Source organism: Camelus dromedarius, chromosome 23, assembly GCF_036321535.1.
Source record: "Camelus dromedarius isolate mCamDro1 chromosome 23, mCamDro1.pat, whole genome shotgun sequence".
Classification (NCBI taxonomy): domain Eukaryota; kingdom Metazoa; phylum Chordata; class Mammalia; order Artiodactyla; family Camelidae; genus Camelus; species Camelus dromedarius.
In genome coordinates this window covers 19898430-19920772 of record NC_087458.1, presented here as the reverse complement: position 1 = coordinate 19920772, position 22343 = coordinate 19898430, and the positions used below count along the sequence as shown (strand labels likewise).

Below are 22343 nucleotides of genomic sequence, written 5' to 3'. Positions count from 1 at the left end.
AGACAAAGCTTTGGGGCAACTACGATGGGAGAGTTGTCTGGGTGATGGTTAAATTTCAGCACCCTGGTAATACGTCTGGGAGATACAGCATCAATTCCTGGATAAAGTTTGGGAAAGATAGGGAATTTAGGGCCTTGGAAAATCTTGGGATAGGCAAGGCGTGACAAAAGGAAGCTTGATTCTGCACCCCAAAGAATTGGTCTGGAGAAGTTTTAATTATATTTTACCTCAGGTCAGGAATAGTTCCAGAAACATGGACAGCAAGAGGCTTACGCTAAAATGTTTCTCTTCTGTGACTGTGGGTAGGTAGCTGATGGATACTGAGGCATATTTAACAAACCCATACTACATTTATATTTAGTGTAACTTTCTGTTTATATTACCCAAAGATATAGCACTTGTTTTTCCTTATAACATGTATCTGTATTTTTCTCTGTTAGATTCATGACTATTTATGATGTTTTAGCTTATGTAAGAGCTAGAAGTTGGCTTATGAAGTTTAAAAGCTTGTTAATTTTCTTCAAATATCATAAAGAGAAGGCACCTCTTATTCTATGTGGGTAAGTACTATGAACTTTTAATAGCAATGCACTTGAAAATGTGACCTTTCCTACATTGTCAGAATAGATTACCATGATTTTCCCTAAAAAAACCCCACTAACATTATAGTCAACTCATTGACTGAGTGGGGAAGGAGCAGAGTGCTTGCTTTTCTTTCTGCATTCTGTTTCAGCAATTTCACTGACACCTCCAGTAGAGAGTAGATAGGAAAAAAAAGAAGAAGAAAAGGATGGTCATATTTGGATTCTTCAAGTTTTAATTGCCATGTCTTAGGGTCACATTATGTCTTGGGCTTCTGTAATATTCTAGTATTCTTCTGATGTGAGCGAGAGTGAGAAATATCAATCTCAAAGACTGGATCTAGCTCTCACATTTCATCTGTGCCATGCGGTGTTTCTGCTGATGTCTATAATTAGGAAAAACACAGCATGGCCTTAATAATACCTATCACCAATTTCCAAAATGTCACAAGATACAAGTTTTACTTAACTTGTGTAGTTTCTTTGCTTTGTTATATAAGTTCTGAACCTATATAATTTTTAAAGCAGAAAGACAAGGTTTCTCTACTAAAGATGTCAAATGAGAAGATTCTGGGACCATTAATGCTAATAAATTTTAAATGGTTGTTAATATACTTTTCATAACAAATTATGATAATTTTTACTTTATTCCATGTATTAAGTTTAAAGAAAAATATAAAAAATTAAGACTCTAGGGTCTCGATATGTATCTAGGTAACTTCTTTTTGTCAGCCTCTACTTTCAATAAACAGAAACCATTTAAAAAATATATATCATAGAATATTTTTTCCTGTTCCTAATTTTAATCAGCACTAGTGTTTTCTCTAAATTTATTTATCTCTTGCTTTTGATATATGAATATTTGCATTGTTGCATTGTCCCTATGTGCTATTAGCTTTAATTTTAAAAAATGCCTTCCAGAAAAACTCAAACAACTTAACCTTATACACCTAAAGGAGCTAGAAAAAAACAAAATCCAAAGTTAGTAGAAAGGAAGAAATCATAAATAAGCAGAAATAAGTGAGAGACTAAAAAAAAAAAACAAAAAAAACCCCAGAAAAGATAAATGAAACTAAGAGCTAGTTCTTTAAAAAGATAAAGAAAAATTAATAAACCTTTAGCCAGAGTCACCAAGAAAAGAAGAGAGAGCATCCATATCAATGAAATCAGAAATGAAATAGGAGAAATTACAACTGACTCCACAGAAATACAAAGGATTATAAGAGATTATTGTAAACAACTGTATGCCAATAAGATGGGCAACCTAGAAGAAATGGACAAATTCTTAGAAATGTACAATCTCCCAAGACTGAACCAACAAGAGGTGGAAAATAAGAACAGACCAGATACCAGTACTGAAATTGAATCAGTAGTTTAAAAACTCCCAAAAAACAGAAATCCAGGACCAAATGGCTTCACAGGTAAATTCTTCCAAACATGTAGAGAAGCATTAACACTTATCCCTCTCAAACTATTCCAAAAAATTGCAGAGAAAGGAACACTTCCAAACTCATTCTATGAAGCTTGCATCATCCTGACACCAAAATCAGATAAAGATACCACAAAAAAGGGGAAATTATAGGCCAATATCACTGACGAAAATAGATGCAAAAATCCTCAACAAATTAGCAAACCAAATTCAACAATACATTTCCAGGATTGCAAGGATGGTTCAGTATCTGCAGATCAATCGGTGTGATATACCACATTAACAAACTGAAGAATAAAGATCATATGATCATCTCAGTAGATGCAGAAAAAGCTTTTGATAAAATTGAACATCCATTTATGATATAAACTCAACACAGTGGGAACATTTCTCAACATAATAAAGGCCATGTATTACAAACCCAAAGCTGACACATACTCAATGGTGAAAAGCTGAAAGCATTTCCTCTAAGATCAGGAACAAGACAAGAATGCCCACTCTCACTACTTTTATTCAACATAGTTTTTGAAGTCCTAGCCACAGCAATCAAGAAGAAAAGGAAATAAAAGGAACCTAGATTGGAAAGGAAGAAGTTAAACTGTCACTGTTTGCAGATGACATGATAATATACATATAAAATCCTCAAGATGCCACCAGAAAGCCACTAGAGCTCATCAATGAATTTGGTAAGATGGCAGGACAAAACTAATATACAGAAATCTGTTTTATTTCTATAGACTAAAAATGAAATATGAGAAAGAGAAAACAATCCCATTTACAATTGCATCAAAAAGAATAAAATACCTAAGAGAATAAAATGCCTAACTAAGGAGGCAAAAGACCTGAATTCTGAAAACTGATGAAAGAAATTGGAGACAACACAAACAGATGGAAAGATGTACTGTGTTCATGGATTGGAAGAATTAGTATTTGTTAAAATGACTGTATTAATTAAAGCAATCTACAGATTCAGGGCAATCCCTATCAAAATACCAATGACATTTTTCACAGAAGTAGAACAATTTCTAAATAGAATTATTTAATTCTAAAATTTGTATGGAAACACAGAAGACCCTGAGTAGCCAGAACAATCTTGAGAAAGAATAGAGCTGGAGGAATCAGTCTCTCTGACTTCAGACTATGCTACAAAGCTATAGTAATCAAAACAGTATGATACTGGCACAAAAACACACACATAGATCAGTGAATCAGGATAGACAGCCCAGAAGTAAACCCATGTGTTTATGGTCAATTAATATATGACATAGGAGATAAGAATATACAATGGAGAAAAGACAGTCTCTTCAATAAGCGTGCCGGGAAAACTGGACAGCTACATGCAAACAAATCAAACTAGACTACTCTCTCATACCATGCACAAAAATAAATTCAAAATGAGTTAAAGCTTAAATGTAAGACCTGAAGCCATAAAACTTCTAGAAGAAAACATAGGCATTAAACTATTTGACATTGGTCTTAGTAATTTTTTTGGTATATGTCTCTTCAGGAAGGAAAGGAAAAGCAAAAAATAAACAAATGGGACTACATCAAAATAAAAGGCTTCTGCACAGTGAAAGAAACTCTCAACAAAATATAAAGGCCACTTACTGAATGGAAGATATTTGGAAACAATATATCTCATAAGGGGTTAATATCCAAAGAACTCAAACAACTCAACATTACAAAAACACATAACCCAATTTAAAAAAGGGCAGAGGATCTGACTAGATGATTTTCCAAAGAGGAAGACATACAGATGGCCTACAGGCACATGAAAAGATGCTCAATATCACTAACTGTCAGGGACATGCAAATCAAAACCACAATGAGATATCACCTCACACCTGTTAGAATGGCTGTTATCAAAAAGACAACAAATAAGTGTTGATGAGGATGTGGAGAGAATGGAACCCTCATGCACTGTTGGTTGAAATGTAAATTGGTGCAGCCATCATGGAAAACAGTATGGAGATTCCTCAAAAAATTAAAAATAGAACTACCATATGATCCAGCAAGTCCACTTCTGGGTATTTATCTGAAGAAAATGAAAACTCTAATAAGAAAAGACACACCCCTATGTTCATTGCAGCTTTATTTACAATAGCCAAGATATGGAAGCAACCCAAGTGTTCACTGATAGGTGAATGGATAAAGAAGATGTGGTATACATAATGGAATATTACTCAGCCATAGAAAAGAATGAAATCTTGCCATTTGGCACATGGCTGGACCTAGATAGTATTATGCTAGGTGAAGTAAGTCAAACAGAGAAAGACAAATACCATGATTTCACGTATATGTGGACTCTAAAAAATAAAACAAATGAACAAATGTAATAAAAGAGAACAAGAGTGATAGATACAGAGAACAAACAGGTGGTGTCCAGAAGGGAAGGAGTAGGGGGAGGAAAGAAATAGGGTGATTGAAAGGTACAGACTTCTGACTGCAAAATAAATGAGTCACCAGTATGAATTGTACAGGGTGGGGAATACAGTCAATAACTATATAATATCTTTTTATGGTGACGTAGCTAGACTTATTGTGGTTGTCGTTTTGAAATGTGTAGAAATAGTGAATCACTATGTTGCATAACAGGAACTAACAGTGTTGTAGGTCAATTTTACTTCAAAAACGAACAAATAAGCTCATAGGAAAAAAGATCAGATTTGTGGTTACCAGAGATTAGGGACTGGGGAGGTGGAATTGGATGAAGGCAGTCAAAAGGGACAAACTTATAGTTGTAAGATAAATAAATACTAGGGATATAATGTACTATGTGAAAAATACAATTAACAGTATCGTATGTTATATATGAAAGTTGTTTAGGGAGTAAATTCTATTCTATCACAAGGAAAATTTTTTTATTTTCCATTTTCTTTAATTTTGTATCTACATGAGATGATACATGTTCATTAAACTTACTGTGATAATCATTTCATGATGTACATTAAGTCAAACCATTATGCTGCTCACCTTAAACTTAAACAATGCTGTATGTCAATTATATCTTAGTAATACTGAGAGGAAAAAAAACCCAAAAAACATCCTAACAAACAAAAAATATGAGTATATATTTACAGAATCTAATGTTTCTGGTAAAGGTTAATGAAAACATTTCTTCTACTTGAGTGAATAATATATATAAGACACCAACTTAAAAAAAAAAATCTCCCCAGCCCAGATATAGATTAATTAGAGCCATATTTTATCTTTTTCCTTTATGATTTTTATGTTTAGAAAGTGTGTTTTATATATTTATATATTATCTATTATTTTATGTATTTATATTCTTCAAATTAATGTTAATATTTGTTTAAACAAATGTTGAAGTTCAGATTTTATACTTCTAAAGTGATCTGACATTTTATTTGGTCTCTTTTTTTAGGAATAATAAATTTCTTCTTTTTGTACATCGCATTGTATTTTCAGAAGAATTTGAATATGCTGGATATATTACAGCAATAATATACACTTATCCTATGATAGTACATCTGTGGCCAATGGCAAGAGAGTTAAATGTGTCAGCACTGATATTGGTCAACTACTACTTTGTATTTTTATACCTATTAGGATCAGCACTGAAGGTACTGTTTAAAATAGAAATACATCCTATAAAAAGAATAATTTAGATAATTTGAATCTATTTTGTCATATTATTGAAATAATTGATACTAGAAGTCATCTCCTGTAACAGTTGATAGGATCCTCGAATTTTAGCAATCTTTTTGAATTTTCTGAGTTTAGCAATGAAATCAGTATAATAGTCACAGTCTTGGATATCAGGTAAGTATCATAAATGAAGAAAATCTCAAAGGTTGGGTAAAAGAGAACTGAAAATCTAGACAGAGTGCTTCCCTCAAATACTCTCTGTAACAATGCAAAAAATAAGTGAATAAAGCCAAATTGGTTTGCTGGGTCCTTGTCATGATATGAGAGCTACTTTTCAGGATACATGCTTAAAAGATGAATTTATCAGTGTTACTATTTTCATACTTTATTATTTTTTTCTTTCTTTCCTTTTTTTTTTGCAAGGGGGACATAATTAGGTTTACTTATTTATTTGATTTTTCAGTGGAGGTACTGGGGATTGAACCCGGGACCTCAGGCATGCGCTCTACCACTTGAGCTATACCCTCCCCCCTTATTTTCATACTCTATTATTAATATCATTGCAGTGGATTTGTTTACTGTTTTTCATTGCTTGTCTTTGGCATACCAGCTTCATGATAGATTATATATATTTTGAGTGAAATTATAATTTTTGACGTCGGAGATTAAAATGGATGTTTTTGAATTTCAAATGAATGAGTTAAAACCTAACTTTTGGAATATAACTCATTTGTAGCTGAGGATTTAACTGTTAATTTTTTAGAACCCTCCCCCCTCCCCATATCACTGTATAGATGCTATGAAATGACTTTATAATTCTGTGTTTTCTAAACAGATAATAATTTTGAAAAGGAAATATTTTCATCAACATTGGAATATTTTGGAATTTTTTACCGTGCTCATTGGAATTGTTGATATATTCTGTTTATACTTTGTCAAATTGAGACCAGACAACTTGGTTCTTATTCAGTTTGCAGTAATAATAGGTTATTTCAGAATAATTAGATTTCTTCCTCTTATCAAGGTAAAACTTCACATTTTAAAAAATTGTGGGTTTTTTTTCCTACACTATTTGTCAGATGAATTAAGAAACCACATTATTTTGAAAGAAATGGGGCAGGTGCGGGGAGCTGTCTTTCCTCCTGGAACCCTCTCCCGACCGGTATCTGCTTGGCTCACTCTCTCACTCCAAGTCGTTGCTTAAATCTCACCTTCTCACAAAGGCCTTTCCCTGACCACACTACCTGCCCTCCCTACTCCCAGCTTTCCACCCCGTCTTCCTGATCCCCCTCCACCTGCTTACGTTTTATTTTTTTCTCCATAGCACTTATCACCATTTTACTGTATGTTGTGTATACTCTCTATGGGGTGGGGATCTTTGTTTTGGTCACTGATGTACCCTAGGACTCTAGAATGGTGCCTGATAAATCATAAGTTCTTCATAAATTATTTACTGGGTGAATAAATGAAAATGATGATGCTACTTGAAGCAGAATAACCCAGAAACAAGTTTTCCAAGTTTTAGTAAAATTTGCTGACAAAGCCCTAACTGTGCAGTCACTGTGCTCTCCTGCCTCAGCTTATGATTCGAAAAATTTCTAGCAAAGGTGGCTCTTGGATATCCTAAGTTCCTTATCTTACTGGTGAAGAAACAGGGGTAAAGAGAAGATTTATTCAGTTGGTAACTATCCCCCAGGTTATAGGGTGATCTCTCTTCTGAAATCCAGGCATGCGGAGAATGGGGGAAAAGGTGTAGGGACCTTCCCTTAAAGCTACAGAGGCAGCTATCCATTGAACTTTCATTTCTTTAGGGAGTGGCTCTCAAACTTGAGTGTGCATAGAATGACCTGGAGGACTTGTTAAAACACTGATTTCTGGGCTCATCCCCAGAGTTTCTGGTTCAGCAGGTCTGGAGTGGGGCCTGAGTGTCTATGTTCCTAACAAAGCTTCTGGGTGATGCCACGGCTGGTCTGGCAATGACACTTTGGGAACGTCTGCTTTAAGGGTGCTTTTCCTCGTCACATTTTCAGGCTTTTTTTCTTCTCTCCGTTATTCCAGATAATGATACCACTGCTGATAAGTATCATAGACGTGCAGATCAAAAAGCAGCTCAGCCTGATGTATAGTATTACAAAAGGCTATGTCAAAAGTCAAGAGGATACCAAATTTTTAATACGACAGATTTCTAGCCGAGAATCAGTAAATCAGGTGAGACACAAGCACTGATCATTTGGGGAAAACATCACTTAGGTGTATTAATTTCTTTTAAGACTCTGTCTGCATGTATTTGACCCAAGAGATTAAATTATAGCAAGTGAGGGGAATTCAGTTGTTTACCATGTCGGACAAGATCTGCAGGGAACAGTCTCTGCTCTTTAAATTTCAGCTGTCATGATCGAACTTATTTATGATTGTCACAGAAGAAAATCTACTTGCTTTTATTTTCTGAGTGCACAGTAGAGATTCTGTCTGTCTTGTAACACTCTCTGAAAGGTAGGGCACTTCAAAAAGGCTTCATGTAGGAGTTGAGATATGAACAAGGCTTCAAAGAAAGGGTAGGTCTGAAGTGGTGGGAAGAGAGAGGGAAAGAGAACAAAGATGTCACATTGAAAACTTGAAATGCCGGTACTGAGGCGTGAATGAGTGGTAGTATTTTATGATTATGTTTTTGTCATTCAAAACCCTCCTCATTTCCAGGCAGGAAAAGTCCCAAATGGGAGATGAGGGCATAAGCACATTAGGAACTCACAGATGGAAATAGTCATCTCCTGACCAGGTTTCCTCACGCCGGTCTGTCCATTCCAGGCCACTCTGCAATTTAGTCGAGTGAGGTTCCTAAAAGGGCTATATCAAGCTTTGTGTGTGATTTTCTGCTTAAGAGTATTCAGTGGCTCTGCATGGCTGAAAGGGTAAGGTCTTAGAATACACACACACACACACACACACACACACACATACAGAAGACAACAGAGGTAATAAAAAATAATCATGCATAATTTGACCACTTGAAAATTAGTTGTAAAGTTATACCACCCTACCACTTTCCAGAGACAGCCTATTCATAGGAGAAAAGATTTTAGAAGCAGGAAGAGGGGAGAAGAAAGACAAGAGCCACTGAGGGGAGCAGAGAATGTGTTTTGAGGAGTTTGAGTGAAGGCACAGAGATTTGGGGGCAGTTGCTGGGAAATATAAGAGATGAAACAAATTCCCCTTTGGCATTTTTAAAGGAGACTTTAGTGAAGATTTAAATGACTTTTTGAGATGTGTTTAGGTATCAAACAGATGTTTATTCTGAAAGTGACAGGGTTCTAGAAACTGGCCAGTGGCCGCTCACCTTCAGGGAAGTCACCCATGCGTCCAGGCTTTCATGATTGTATTCTTTTTGTGGGCGTGAGCTGGTTCCTCTGCTCTCTTGGGCAAGGCCGTACTTTGGCAGTTTCACAGAGTTGCTGGAGGTCCAGTCTGGCATGAAGGGGGCTTAGCAGCTGCCTGTGCACCTCTGTAAGCAGGGCTGGAGCACAGCATACAGGTGCCATGTACAGGCTAATAATTTGGCACTTTCCCAATATTGAGTCAATGTTACCAAGCGAGAAGAAGTGACTTCTAAAAAATTTTATTTTTTATTGAAGTGCAGTTGACTTGCAATGCTAGTTTAAGGTGTACAGCAAAGTGATTCAGTTATACATGTACATGTATTTCAGGTTCTTTTCCACTACGTGTCACGACAAGAAATTGAATGTAGTTCCCTGTGCTATACCGCCAGTCCTTGTTTATCTATTTTACATATAGTAATGTATATCTGTTAATCTCAAACTCCTAATTTATCCCTCCTCTGCCCTTTCCCCTTTAGCAAGAGAAGAAACAATTTAATAAAAACTGTATGCCTCATTCCTGTATTCAAAATGAGGGATTTATGACGTGATTTTTCTAAACCAAAAAAACCAAAAAACAAACAAAAAAACCCCACAACACACACTCAACTTTAACTGCTTAAACTTTAGATATCAAACCAGTTGTTCCCTGTAAATAGCACTACACCATGCATTTTTCGGGTGCAGAATTTCAGTCATCTGTAGCCTGTCACCCCAGAGAACTTCCAGTTATTCAGTCCCAGGGCTGTTAGTGTGGTCCAGTGCAAGCTCCATAAAGACTCAAAACTAGAAGGTAAGCTCCATGAAGAGCCACGCCTGGGACATGGTCGGCATTTGACAAATACCTCTTGCGTGATTGAACAGAGATTGGTTAGACCAGAGTGGAGCTATTTCTTCTTTTATGTCATTTATGCAGGAAACATGAACTATTTGACACCATTTTGTCCTTATTCCACTTGCTTTTGTGCTTCCAATAGGCTGACTCCCCAGACAGCCACTCTGTTGGCCATCCTCTAGTGGGGCTGTATCCATGAGAGCTCTCCTTGGCGTACAGCGGAGTACACACTAATTCTTCCTGAGAAATATTAGGCACAGTGGTTATGTACGCTCCTGACCACACAGCATTTATCGGACTATGAGTACAAGCCTGGGGGAAGAAGCAGAATTAACGTAGAGGGAAGAATTAAGCCAAATATCTCCCCCAAATCATAAACTTAGTGAGATTTCTTCTACCATACTTCTTTTTCTCATATTTTAAAGCCTGAAATGTACTTGGTGTAATTAGAAATGAATGTTTTTCTTAACTTCTTACAGAAATTATATGAAATTTTGGAAACCAACAAACGAGATGCTGTCAAGGAGCTAGGTAGGTGGTTGGAATATCTGATTTCCTGAAATCGCACCTTATCATCCCATAATTTAACCAAAGGAAGACAAGTTCATGCTTTTATTCAACCACTCACTCATTCATTTAGTCATTCAATAAGCATTTCCTGAACACATGTGATAGGCCAGGTGTGCAAAAACTGGCAAGATCAGATTCCTTAAGGTTGTAAGAAAAAGACTAAGATTACCTTTGACAAAGGCTGTTTTTGTTTTGTTTTACTTTGTTTGCAAGGATACTTAGGAATGTGAGGTTGCAAGGGATATCATTTCTCAAGCATCTACAGTCACTCTGCTTCAGCTGAAACACACAGCAGGAGCCCTAGGATTTTACACGAAGCTTCTTAGATCTGCTTTTCTCATAAGGGGACTGTGGGCCAGGCTGTCAGTGTGAGAACCTGGTGGATGGTAGGCCCTTAATAAATGGACATTATTATAAAAGAAAGAAAGCAAAACCACTTTGTATTCATAAGGACATTGTAAGATGCCCTATGGATTTACGAGGTTCGTACTTTCCATATCAAAACTGAAAGAACATGGTCTAATGAATGAAACTGTAAGTTTGGAGACAGTAGTTCAGAATGTTTCTGCACTATCTCAGAAAATCCTGGGCCCCTTGTTTCCATTTATGTATTAGGCAGATTTTTATTTCTGCGCTTTTAAAGATCAGTGGTCTAGGAGCTGCTGTCTTATGTTTTAGATCAGTATGGAATATTCCAGAGTTTTCTAGATTCAATCATGTAAAAGGGAGCACCTGTACCCATATGGTTACTGCAACTGATTATCGAACGCTAATTATGTCAGGGGCTGTGTCAATGGCTTGATATGCATTATCTCATTTAATCCTTATGCTTACTCCATGAGGCAAATACTATTATCACCTTCATTTTATAGATAATGAAATAGAGGCTTAGAAAGGTTAACTCGCCTGAGGTCGTATGGCTGGCAAGGGGCCAGGTAGACCTCAAGCCCAGGTGTATCTGACACCAAAACCTGTGCTCTTTCTTGGCCACGTTGTCCTTCAATTCACTGCTCAGCTCATTACAGGTAAAAAGTGACTGAGTCCCGTCCAGACGTCAGGCATTGTGCTCAAGGTTAGGATTACAAAGACGAAACATGCAGCTTTGGCCTCGACTCCCACCCAGTCCATTCCATGACTTCTCATGCTCGTTAAAGAGGAAAAGCTGTGCAATCTGATCTCAGAAAGACCCACCAGCCAAAGTCCAGGGGCTCTTTCACTCACTCATTTATTCACCCACCCATGGAAAATTATATAATATGGAGGATGAGGCAAATAAGGAAATATAATCATACTACAAGGCCATGAGTGACATGGTGGAGATGTGTAGGAGGTGCCACAGAAATAAGGTGGAGGGATTGTCTCTCAGCAGGTAAAGGAAGCCCTTTTTCAATTTTCTCATCCATAAAACGGAGATGAAAATAACTTCAGTCCTACCAGCCTCACAAGTGCTGTATGAAACAGGAATGAAAGAATATTGTGTAAATACTTTGAAAATTGTGAACTATTATACGAGTGTTAGTTATTATTACAGTTACTGCATTCTTTGCTTACTGATAGTTTTATTTGCTACAGGACTCATAGAACACGAGGGTCGTGATGTTGTCATTGCTTTGAAGACTAAGCAGGCGATCCGGAACGTGATTGCTAAAGCTCTGGAAAGCCTCACCTTCCTTTGGTCAAGAGGCATTATTGATAAATACGAGGGCATTGAGCTGAATAAGGTAATAAAGTAATTTTCCATATTGCTTGATTCCATGAGCCACCACCCAAGGCTGCATTGTTGTTCCAGCAGAGTGTAATGAACAAGGGACACTGGAAAAAGAGCAATTCATGCCAGGTGTTAACTCTGTAGTTGCCTAAGCCTTTGTTAATGCCAGTGGCAACTAGTGCCAATGCCACCTAGTGCACTCTGTGTCAAAACCACTTGGTTGCAAATAACAGAACCAACCTGAGGTAGGTTTAGCAAAGAAATGGTGTTGGAGGATTTATTATAAGGACACACAGTGCCTTACAGAACCCATGGTGGCCAGACCACATGGCCAGACTTTGGGAAGAGGCTTGTACCACGACCTCCAAAGTATTTCAGATTCTCCATTTCCTAACCAGGTTGCCCTCTGTGGCATCTTCTTTTGGCTCCCTCTACAAACTCACTAGATTTTTCTGCCTCTCTGTCTACTGGTGGAATATGTTCTTCCCAGTCCCATAATCTGTGACAAGGGAGGTGGTAATCATATATTGTTAATGTAGTCGGTAGGGGACCTGTGTGTGTGTGTGTGTGTGTGTGTGTGTGTGTGTGTGTTGGTGGATTTCAGGGAGGGGGCAATTCTGAGAGGAGAGGAACAGGGAAGACACCCTAATTGGTTAGCTGATAAATGGACTTCTGAAAAATTATACATTTGCAAAAATACTAGGAACATAAGACAGAGGGGAAAATGTTGAATGTTTAATCCCATCACTCAATCACATACACCATTTAGCCTGCATATTGTGCAGATTGGAATGTTCTTTCTATCCTGTTCAAAAGTCTTTCTGCTTCCTAGCATAAAGAAGGAAAATTCAAGTTCTGGGCCCATATCCTGCCTGTTTTCCTAATGATAAGCCACTGCCGTGTGTCATGTGCTTTTTCTTGTCACTGGCACCTTTCAGCCAGAGGCCACCATGGACTGTGCTTCTGGGCATTCTCTGGACATAGTCCCCTCTCCATGGCCCCAGAAGGGAGGGAAGTGGATGTGGGACAGGCCAGCTTTCCCCTTTATAGCTCTACCTCTTTTGTCTCTGTAATATCATGGCAAAGGACTAAATGCATAACATAATTTCTCCTTAGTGTCTGTCAGAGGGACAAAAGGGGATGCTTTACAGTATTCTTCATGTTACACCTCTGTGCACATGGTGTTTTGTATTTTTGTGTGTTTTCATCAATTTGAAGATTACATAAGATTCAGTTGAATGATGCCCATTAATCAAAATAAATAAAAAATACCCCTTATGAAAAGAGGGGATCGTTTTTTTCACTACAGGTTTGTTTGGAAAGATAATGGTAATCCTCCAACAGTTATTTATTGAAAGCCTACTAATTGCCTAGTTTTCACCAAAGAGATATAATTATCAATCCCAGGTCATAAGGAACTAGGTAAGTCTAGTCAATTTAATTGAGTAAATGTATGTTGAATACCTACTTATGTCATGGACTCTGGAGGAGATTGGGATACTTAATGAGCACAACACTGACCCCAAAGGCCATGGGCTCTGCTCATTATTTCATTTAGTCATTTATTCAGCCAATCAACAAAAGTTACATACAACATACAAGTAAAAATAATGATACTACATATAATATAATGAGTTCCATAAGGGAGATTTGTAAGAGATACCGTGAGAAAAAGGGAAATAAGAGATTATCTCTTACTGGTGGGGGAAGCCAGAGAAGGCTTTTCAGAGGCCACAAAACTAAAACTATATACTCCAAAATCAGAAGAATTTAGAGAAGCAAATCATACACATGAAGAAAAAAATTTGAGAGAACCTGGCATTAAATCATACAGGAATCAACTGTGAAGTTTAGACAATTTGAGATTAAGACAGAGTAGAATACAACTGCTAATTGAATTGTAAAGATGATAAATTCAATATGAGTTAATATATCAGTGAAAATAATAATAAGGGGAGAATAGGGACCAAAAAGGTCACAGGACAATTTAAAGGATGAGAGACCAGTTAGAATGGCCATCATCAAAAAGTCTACAAATAATACATTCTGAAGAGGGTTTGGAGAAAAGGGAACCCTCCTACACTTTTAGTGGGAATGTAAATTGGCGCAGCCACTACAGAGAACAGTATGGAGGTTCCTTTAAAAACTAAAAATAGAGCTACCATATATATGATCCAGCAGTTCAACTCCTGGGCATATATTTGGAAAAGATGGAAACTATAATTTGAACACCCCAATGTTCATAGCAGCATTATTTACAATAGCCAAGACATACAAGCAACCTAAGTGTCCATCAACAGATGAATGGATAAAGAATATGTGTAAAAAAAAAAAAAAGAAAAAGAAAATGTGGTATATGTATATTATATATATATATATATGTAAAATGGAGTATTACTTAGCCATAGAAAAGAATGAAATCTTGCCATTTGCAGGAACATAAATGGAGCTAGAGTTTATCATACTAAGTGAAGTCAGTCAGACAGAAAAAGATAAACATTATATGATATCACTTACATGTGGAATCTAAAAAATAATACAAATGAACTTATTTACAAAACAGAAACAGACTCACAGACATAGAAAACAAACTTGTGGTTACCAAAGGGGAAAGAGGGGAGGAAGGGATAAATTAGGAGTTTAGGATTAAAGGATGCACACTACTATATATAAAATAGATAAATAACAAGGACCTACTGTATAGCACAGGGAACTATATTCAATATCTTGTAATAATCTATTATAGAAAAGAATCTGAAAAAGAATACATATGTACAAAACTGAATCACTTTGCTATATACCTGAAACTAACGCAACATTGTAAATCAACTCTACTTCAATCAGAAAAAATAAAATATAAAAAAATTAGATGAGAGAAGCTCTGAGTCAAAATCATGATTAAATTTGCATAACAGTATCTTATTTACGTATTTATTTATTTTTACCTAATGTCCCTTTTCTATTATGGAATCTGATCACCATTATTTTGATTGTGTGTTTTTAGGTACTTCTTGCAAAAATAAAAGCACTGAATAACTTTCCAATGGCAATCCCACCCCCTACTCCTGACAAATACCTTAATAATATCATTTGGCTAGAAAATAACGATGTTCTCATTGAGTTCTTCAAGGTAAATATTTTGTCTTCTATTCTGGCTCAGGTTCAATGATAATTATTTTTCATCTGTTCCACTCCCTAATGCAAGATTTTAAAAAAAAAGCAAATTTATCCAAAGTAAGGATCCTGTAATGGCCAATGAAGGGTAAGTCAAAATGGAGGCCCAGGAAAACTCGGAAGCATAGATTTCATTCTGAGCCTAAAGGGAAAAGATTTTTTTTTTTTAATAATTGCTATCAGCTTAGGATGAGTTATCTATGTTACCTGATTATTACCAGTACCATCTTATTTTCTGTTGTAGACCTCTGGACAACAGAAGGTCTACAACACACTCTGGAAAATATTTTTTTTTAGTGTCTGAATTCCATTTTTAAATTACTATACTGGCAAGGCAGATAATATAAAAGTAAAACCATCTGGGTAGAGTATAAATAAGGAACAGTGAGGACTATGGTATATTCAAGAATTCATGCTCTGTCTAAAGTCAGCTGAATGTTGCTATAGGAATTTGTACTCTTTCAACAAATACTTACTGAATATCCTCTATACTCCATAGACTATTCTAGGTTTGGGGATGTGACAGTGAACAAAATAAATGAGAGTCCCTGCTTTCATGGACTTTATATTATATGGATGGAGATGGACAATAAACATACCAATATGTAAATAAATAGTCTGTCAGATAGATCAGAAATGCTGGCGAGAAAAGGGAATATGGTTGGGCAGCTATTTGATATGGGTGGTTAGGGAAGACTGCTCTGATAAGTTGACAGTTGAGAAAGTCCTAAAAGAAGTGAGGGAGTGAACCATGTAGATATCTGGGTGAGAAGTCTTCCAGGCAAGTGAAGTGACCTGAGGTGGAGCGTGCTTCCTGTATCCAAGGAACGTCCCTAAGCCCCCTGTGGCAGGACCAGTGATGGAGGGAGGAAGTGAAGCCAGAGCAGTTGTGGAGAACCTGAGTTTGGAGAACTTTTTAGGTCATTGTAAGGACTTTGGCTTTTACTCTGAATTAAATGGAAATGGATTGAGAAGTTTTAAACACAGAAGTGACATGATCGAACTGACGTTTTAAAATGATCACCTGCTGATGTGCTGGGAACAGGCTGTCTGGGGTCAAGGGCAAGCCAAAGACACCAGTTAGGAAGTGATTACAGTAAAGCAGGCATGAGATGATAGGTCCTTGGGTGAGTGAAAATGGTGAGAAGTGATCAGACTCTTGATACGTTTTGAAGAGAGAGCTTCGATGCTGATGGAGTGAGTGTTAGAGAAATGATGACTTCTAGGAGTTTAGTCTGAAAATAGAAAACAGCCTGAAAATGGAGTAACTATCTACTTAGATGGGGAAGAGAAGACTAATTTGGGGGAGATAACAGTCTGATTCTGAATAAGTTAAATTTGAGAAAGCTATTAGACATCCAAGTGGAGGTGTTGAGTAAGCAGTTAAATACATGACTGGCATTCAGTTGCGAGGCCACACTGGAGGTAGACATTTTGGAGTTGTCAGCACAGGGCTAATAGTCAAGGTCCTGAGACTTGATGAGATAACTTAAGGAATTATTATGGACATCCAAGGATTGAGTCCTGAGCTATCCAACATTTAGAGGTGGGAAGATGAGGAGGAATTAGCAAAAAATAATTGAGGACAGAAAAAGAGATCAAATTCATGGTTCCCAGAGGTGGGAGGTGGAAGCTGGGTGAATGGGAGAAGTGAGTCAAAGCGTACAAACTTCCAGGTTATAAGATAAATAAATACTGGGGTTGTAATATACAACATAATGGCTATAGGTATAAAGTCATACTGTATGGTATATTTGAAAATTGCTAAGAGAGTAGATTGTAAAAGTTCTTATCACAAGGAAAAAAAATTTTGTAACTATATGAGATGATGTATATTAACTTTTTATGGTTTTCATTTTGCAATATATGTATGTTAAGTCATTATGGTGTACAACTTAAACTTATATAGTGCTGTATGTCAATTATATCTCAATAAAACCAGAAAAAAAAGAACTGAGGAATTATTCATCAGGTAGGAGGGAGAAAAAAAGAATAGTATCTCAGATGCCAAGTGAAGAAAGAATTCCAAGGAGGAGAAAGTGATCAACTATGTCAAATGAGGCTGAGAGAGCAAATAAGATGAAGACTGAAAATTGGCTGTTAGATTTAATAACATAGAGGTCAGATTTTTAAAAAGAGGATCCGTAATCTGAGTTTTAATGTGAAAATTCCAAATCTGTAAAATTTGGCAACCAATTCAGAATTTTAAAAATACTATGTAGGCCAAACAAAATACATCTGTGGACTGGATGTGACCTATGGACCACCCGTTTGTGGCTTTAGTTTTAAATGGCATGGTAGGAATTTTAGGGTATATAATATTTTTTGTCAACTTATTAAAACCTGTTAGATCTTTGGAAGCAGGGAGACACTGTGACAAAGAATGGTTCTTGCTTTAGCACAGATTTGGTTGTGCTATACCTTGTGATCTAGGCATGGAGATATATAAGGCAACTGTCCATAATGAGGGCGGTTTTCCTTGTGTTTCTAGAAAGACAGCGATCATAGTGGAGTTTCTGCTGAGCCTTGAATATCTGATTTCAAGATACCGGTGTTTTCTTCATGCCAGAAATTTTTAAATTTTTCTTTTGAAATTGATTTCAAATTTAGTTAAATTAAGACTCCTTTGATTGAAAGTAACAAAACCCTACTTGAACTAGTTTAAGCAAAGGGGGAGCTTTGTTTGAAAGGATGCTGTGGTGGTATACAGAAACTAAGAAGCAGTTGACTAGCTAACCCAAGCAGGGTGGGAGTCAGGCCAATCTCGGGGTAGGTGGCAGGAATCTGTGGACCTTTCCTCTTACAATGATGACTCAGTTCTCAACAGCCAGGCTCTTTGTCTCTCAGTTTAAATTCTTGAGAGAGAAACCCAACTGGCTTAGCTTGAGTCAGATGTCCAGCTTTGGGGAGTACACGTGTGGCTGCGAGGACAAGGAGACCTGCTGGTCAGGGGCCACAGGTGATAGTTTGGAAAACAGATCTCAAATAAACAGAAGCGGGAGGTGACGGATGGGCCTGGACTGGGAGGAAGATACCTAAAGGGTGTTTATTACAATCTACATCCTGTTCAATTTTTTAAAATATCCAACTTTAAAACAAAATTTGAATTTAGCTCTTTATAGATAATGCTTTCCACAAGTATAACTAATTCACCATCCTGAAATGAATGGGGGAGGACTGGGAAAAACAGTGAGAAGATAACTCCATAAATTCAAGATTCCCATACACCTGAGGGGAGTCTATAACCAGAGCACAAACTTCTCCCCCTCCTTAACCTGACAGGCATACGCAAAGCTGTTGGACTCTCTCTGTCCCCTTATGGACATCTCCCACTCTTTACATGACCCTTTTCCTTAATATGTTGGCTTTTAATAGCCATTTAAATCAGATTGCACTAGGGTTAAAAAAATGTAATAAATTGGGAAAACATGGGCATTATTCTCATTAGGGACTGCCCAGGAATTACGGGGATGACTAAAATCCATTCGTAATCAAAACAGACACCCTCTACTGTAGACGTTAATTTCAGTCTTGGTCTCCATCCCAGCCACGACTGTTTTTAATTTTCACTCCTCCTCCCTTCTTTCATCCTCCGGCTGCTATGGTTAATTAAAAAGGTAACAGTCTATAAAGATAAGCCTGAAGAAAATGGTAGAAAACCAAGGCCTGAATAATACATAAGCTGGATAATTGGCTCTAGGTGAGCTTTCTAAAAATATTGTGAAGTCATCCATGCTTATTTCAATGCTGTCAAATAATTCAGAAGTAAAAAATGAAAGCTTTTCACTCCTCCCACGCTTAGAGATAACCACTGTGAGTGATTTGGAAATACGTTTCCTACACATCTCTGTAAAATGCAAATCTGTCATCCTATTTCTCCTGTAACAAACCCATCAGTGGCTTTCCCCTGGTTTTGGGAAAAGCCTACACTCTTTACTGTGCCTGTGAGACCCTGCAGACCTGGCTCTGGCTCACCTCTCCAGCCCTGCAATGTTCTCCCACGCTGCATTCTGACTTTTGTGGGCCCTAGGCACCCCTGCCTTCGTGGGCCTCTTCCTCAGTAAAAAAAAAAAAAAAAACAAAAACAAACAAACAAACAAAAAAATTATACTTTATAATTGCTTTAGTATAAAGATGGATATTTTACTATTAAAACATCTTCCTCTACCTAAAAGTTCTTGTATTTCCTTCTGATATTAAAAGAAACTAAAATGTTGTGAATCCCTAAAAGTATTGTGAACCATGGACACTTGGCCTAGTGATGCTCAGTGGTAACTTCAGCCCTGGCCTCCACCACTCCCTGCCTGAGACATGCTGAATCTTCTGCATTTACCCTCAGTGCAGGTACTCTATTTGCTTCTGAGTCTTCGCATAAACTGAATCCTGTGCCCTTGAGTGGTCTTCACCTCCTCATATCCTGTCTGTTACTCTTCCTTCAGGTCTCAGCTTAGCTGTTCCTTCCTCTGTAAAGTCTTGCCTAGACATCCACGACAGGGTCCTGCGGTTTTTCTGAATGCTTTTTTTCCCCCCAAATTGCCCTGTGCCTGTCTCTTTGATCCTAATTATAGCATTTTCTTGTAAACACGTATGCCACCCAGCATTTATCAGGCGTTTCCACAGTCACTCTGCTTGGTCCTCATCCCAAGGTCTACAGTTTGCTTGCTTGTCCCTTTTTTCCCGTAAAAGTTAATGAGCTTTGTCAGCACGTTATAATTCATTAACAAACCAAAGAATATGGTTTGTGTTTATATGTTACTTTTCAGCTTTAAAATCTTATTTCTCTTTAGACAAGTAGGCTATGAAGCCTTTGTGTTGATTCTTGTTTTCTTTCCTTTTCTTCTCTTTTTTTTCTTTCAGGAAAGAGCCAAACTTGCCTATTTTGACTATGGAGATGTCATTTGTAAAGAAGGTGAAATGCCGCAAGGAATCTACTTAATTATTTCAGGAATGGCAATTGTAAGGGACTATTTCTTTATCTATTTATTGCAGTTGAAGTGTCGCTGATTTTCAATGCTGTGTTAGTTTCTGGTACAGGGACTATTCTTTACTGAAAATGTATTCTGAAATATGTAATTGTAACATAAGGAGAAATTTAGGAACCTAGACATTTCAAATTTTTAACATAATTTCTTTTCCAAATGAAACCGTTTCTGCTCAGAGTGAACACCACAGCTGAGAGGTAATGATAATCTACACTATCTGAAAGGTTCTTCCTACTTTACAAAATGCTTTCATAATTATTACTTACTCCTCACAACAATGCCAGGAGGAACAGTCTTTTCCATGATGTTCAGGTAAGGAACCCAATACTTGGAGTGGTTGGGTTACTCACCTAAAGGAAGTGAGAGTCAAGAATGAGGAAATAGACCACAGTGTCAGATCCCCCCAAGAGATCAAATAGGATGAAGATCATAGGATTTTTAACCAATAGGAGGCCTTTGGTGTCAGCAGTGTGATAGGGACAAGAATCCTTCAGAAACTGAATAAGAGTAGCTGAATCCATGGGTGAGCCCCAGCTATGACCCAAATAATCCCCAGATCCTAGATGATGGTGATAAGTGACAAAGCCTTATTATAGTGCAATTAATGTATTTGGTTTTCTATTTTTGGAATGGGTGTTTCCAAAATTACCAAAATTAATCATGGAAATAAACTTATAATAAATATAATACTAAGTAACACATGTATAGCACTTAAGTGTCTAGCACTTTTTATTCATTCATTCATTCAACAAATATTTACTTCATTACTATCATGCAGCAGTCATTGTTCAGTCTAAGGCACAGAATTGACAGAACAAACAAAAATCCCTGTCTGCTTAGAGTTTAATTTCTAGCAGAGGCATAGGGGGAGATGGGACAATGAACAAAATACATAAGTTAAATATATGTAGGGTGTTAGTGATGATGGAGAGATGAAGAGGCTAGTTGTGACTTTTAAAAGGATGGTAAGGATGGCAATATGTTATGACATTTAATCCTTATATCAACCCTGTGAGAAAACTGGTACACAGAGAAATCAATTCATTTGCGCCTCCCCCCACCCTCAACTCCCCACCAAGGGCACACAGTAAGAAGTTGCAGATGACTTTGAACATATAGCATCATATTCCAGACATGGATATGTCCTTAGCCAGTATTTTAGGCTGCTTCCATTAGAACCCATGTGCTTAGCCATTGTGCTATGTTCCCATTAGAATCATAACAAATCATAACAAAAATATACTGCTACCCTGCTATCAGTATTTATTAAACATGTCAAATTGTTGCCGAAAGATCGGCCCCCGTCCCTGATGAGCCAAATAACTCAGAGACCGGATTTCGGAGCTTAGAAGAAAAGAGACAGCTTTATTACTTTGCCGGACAAAGGGGACTCATAGCAGGCTAGTGCCTTCAGAACTGTAAACCCATCTTGGAGACGGTGTAGGGTGGTTATACAGCCATAGCTCAAACAATAAAGCATCGATAGCAAGCAACAGAATCATTTTCTCATCAGCCGACTTAGAATGGTGTCAGGATGCCTTCAGGCAACCAATTCTGTAGAGGCCAGCAGTTGTCACTCTTTCGATCTCTTTATCTCAAGGTGTGGTCTTCTTGGTATTTAGCCTGCTTTCTAAGGTTACATTTCTGTGACTTTTCTCCCTGAAGATCAGCTCAGAGACCAAGCATGATTATAGCTTTTGATTACTGGAATAAAGTAGAAGCAGTAAGATCAATAGCTTTAGTTTTAACAGTGGGCCTGGAGCTGTGAGTAGCAACCAGTCAGTCAGGTCGGTTGACAGTTTCAAGGGCGAGCATAAGAACAAGCAATCTGTTAGCCTAAGTGCAGCCATTTTATTAATCCTCCTTCAAAATCACACACATAAAAGCTGCGGCATATATGTTTCTTTGGGGAAATTTTCCTGCAATGACCGAACTAGCTAAGGCTTCTTAAAATACAAGTCCAGTGATATTTTGGCTGAAGATGTTATATTCGTGTTCTACAAATGCTATAACAAATCATTACAAACCTAGCCCCTTAAATTTATTATCTCACAGTCCTGTGTTTCAAAAGTCCCATAGGCTTA

At 37.3% G+C, this 22343-nt stretch overlaps 1 protein-coding gene across 1 annotated transcript in view; it reads left to right on the top strand.

Moving 5' to 3' along the window:
* Nucleotides 1-22343, top strand: part of SLC9C2 (solute carrier family 9 member C2 (putative)) — a 66020-nt gene that overhangs the window by 30329 nt on the left and 13348 nt on the right. The window contains exons 14-21 of the mRNA XM_064477995.1: nt 441-560; nt 5396-5594; nt 6455-6643; nt 7678-7827; nt 10305-10356; nt 11968-12116; nt 15108-15233; nt 20135-20233. Coding sequence (XP_064334065.1) covers nt 441-560; nt 5396-5594; nt 6455-6643; nt 7678-7827; nt 10305-10356; nt 11968-12116; nt 15108-15233; nt 20135-20233 — 1084 coding nt within the window. The remainder of the gene's footprint in view (nt 1-440; nt 561-5395; nt 5595-6454; nt 6644-7677; nt 7828-10304; nt 10357-11967; nt 12117-15107; nt 15234-20134; nt 20234-22343) is intronic.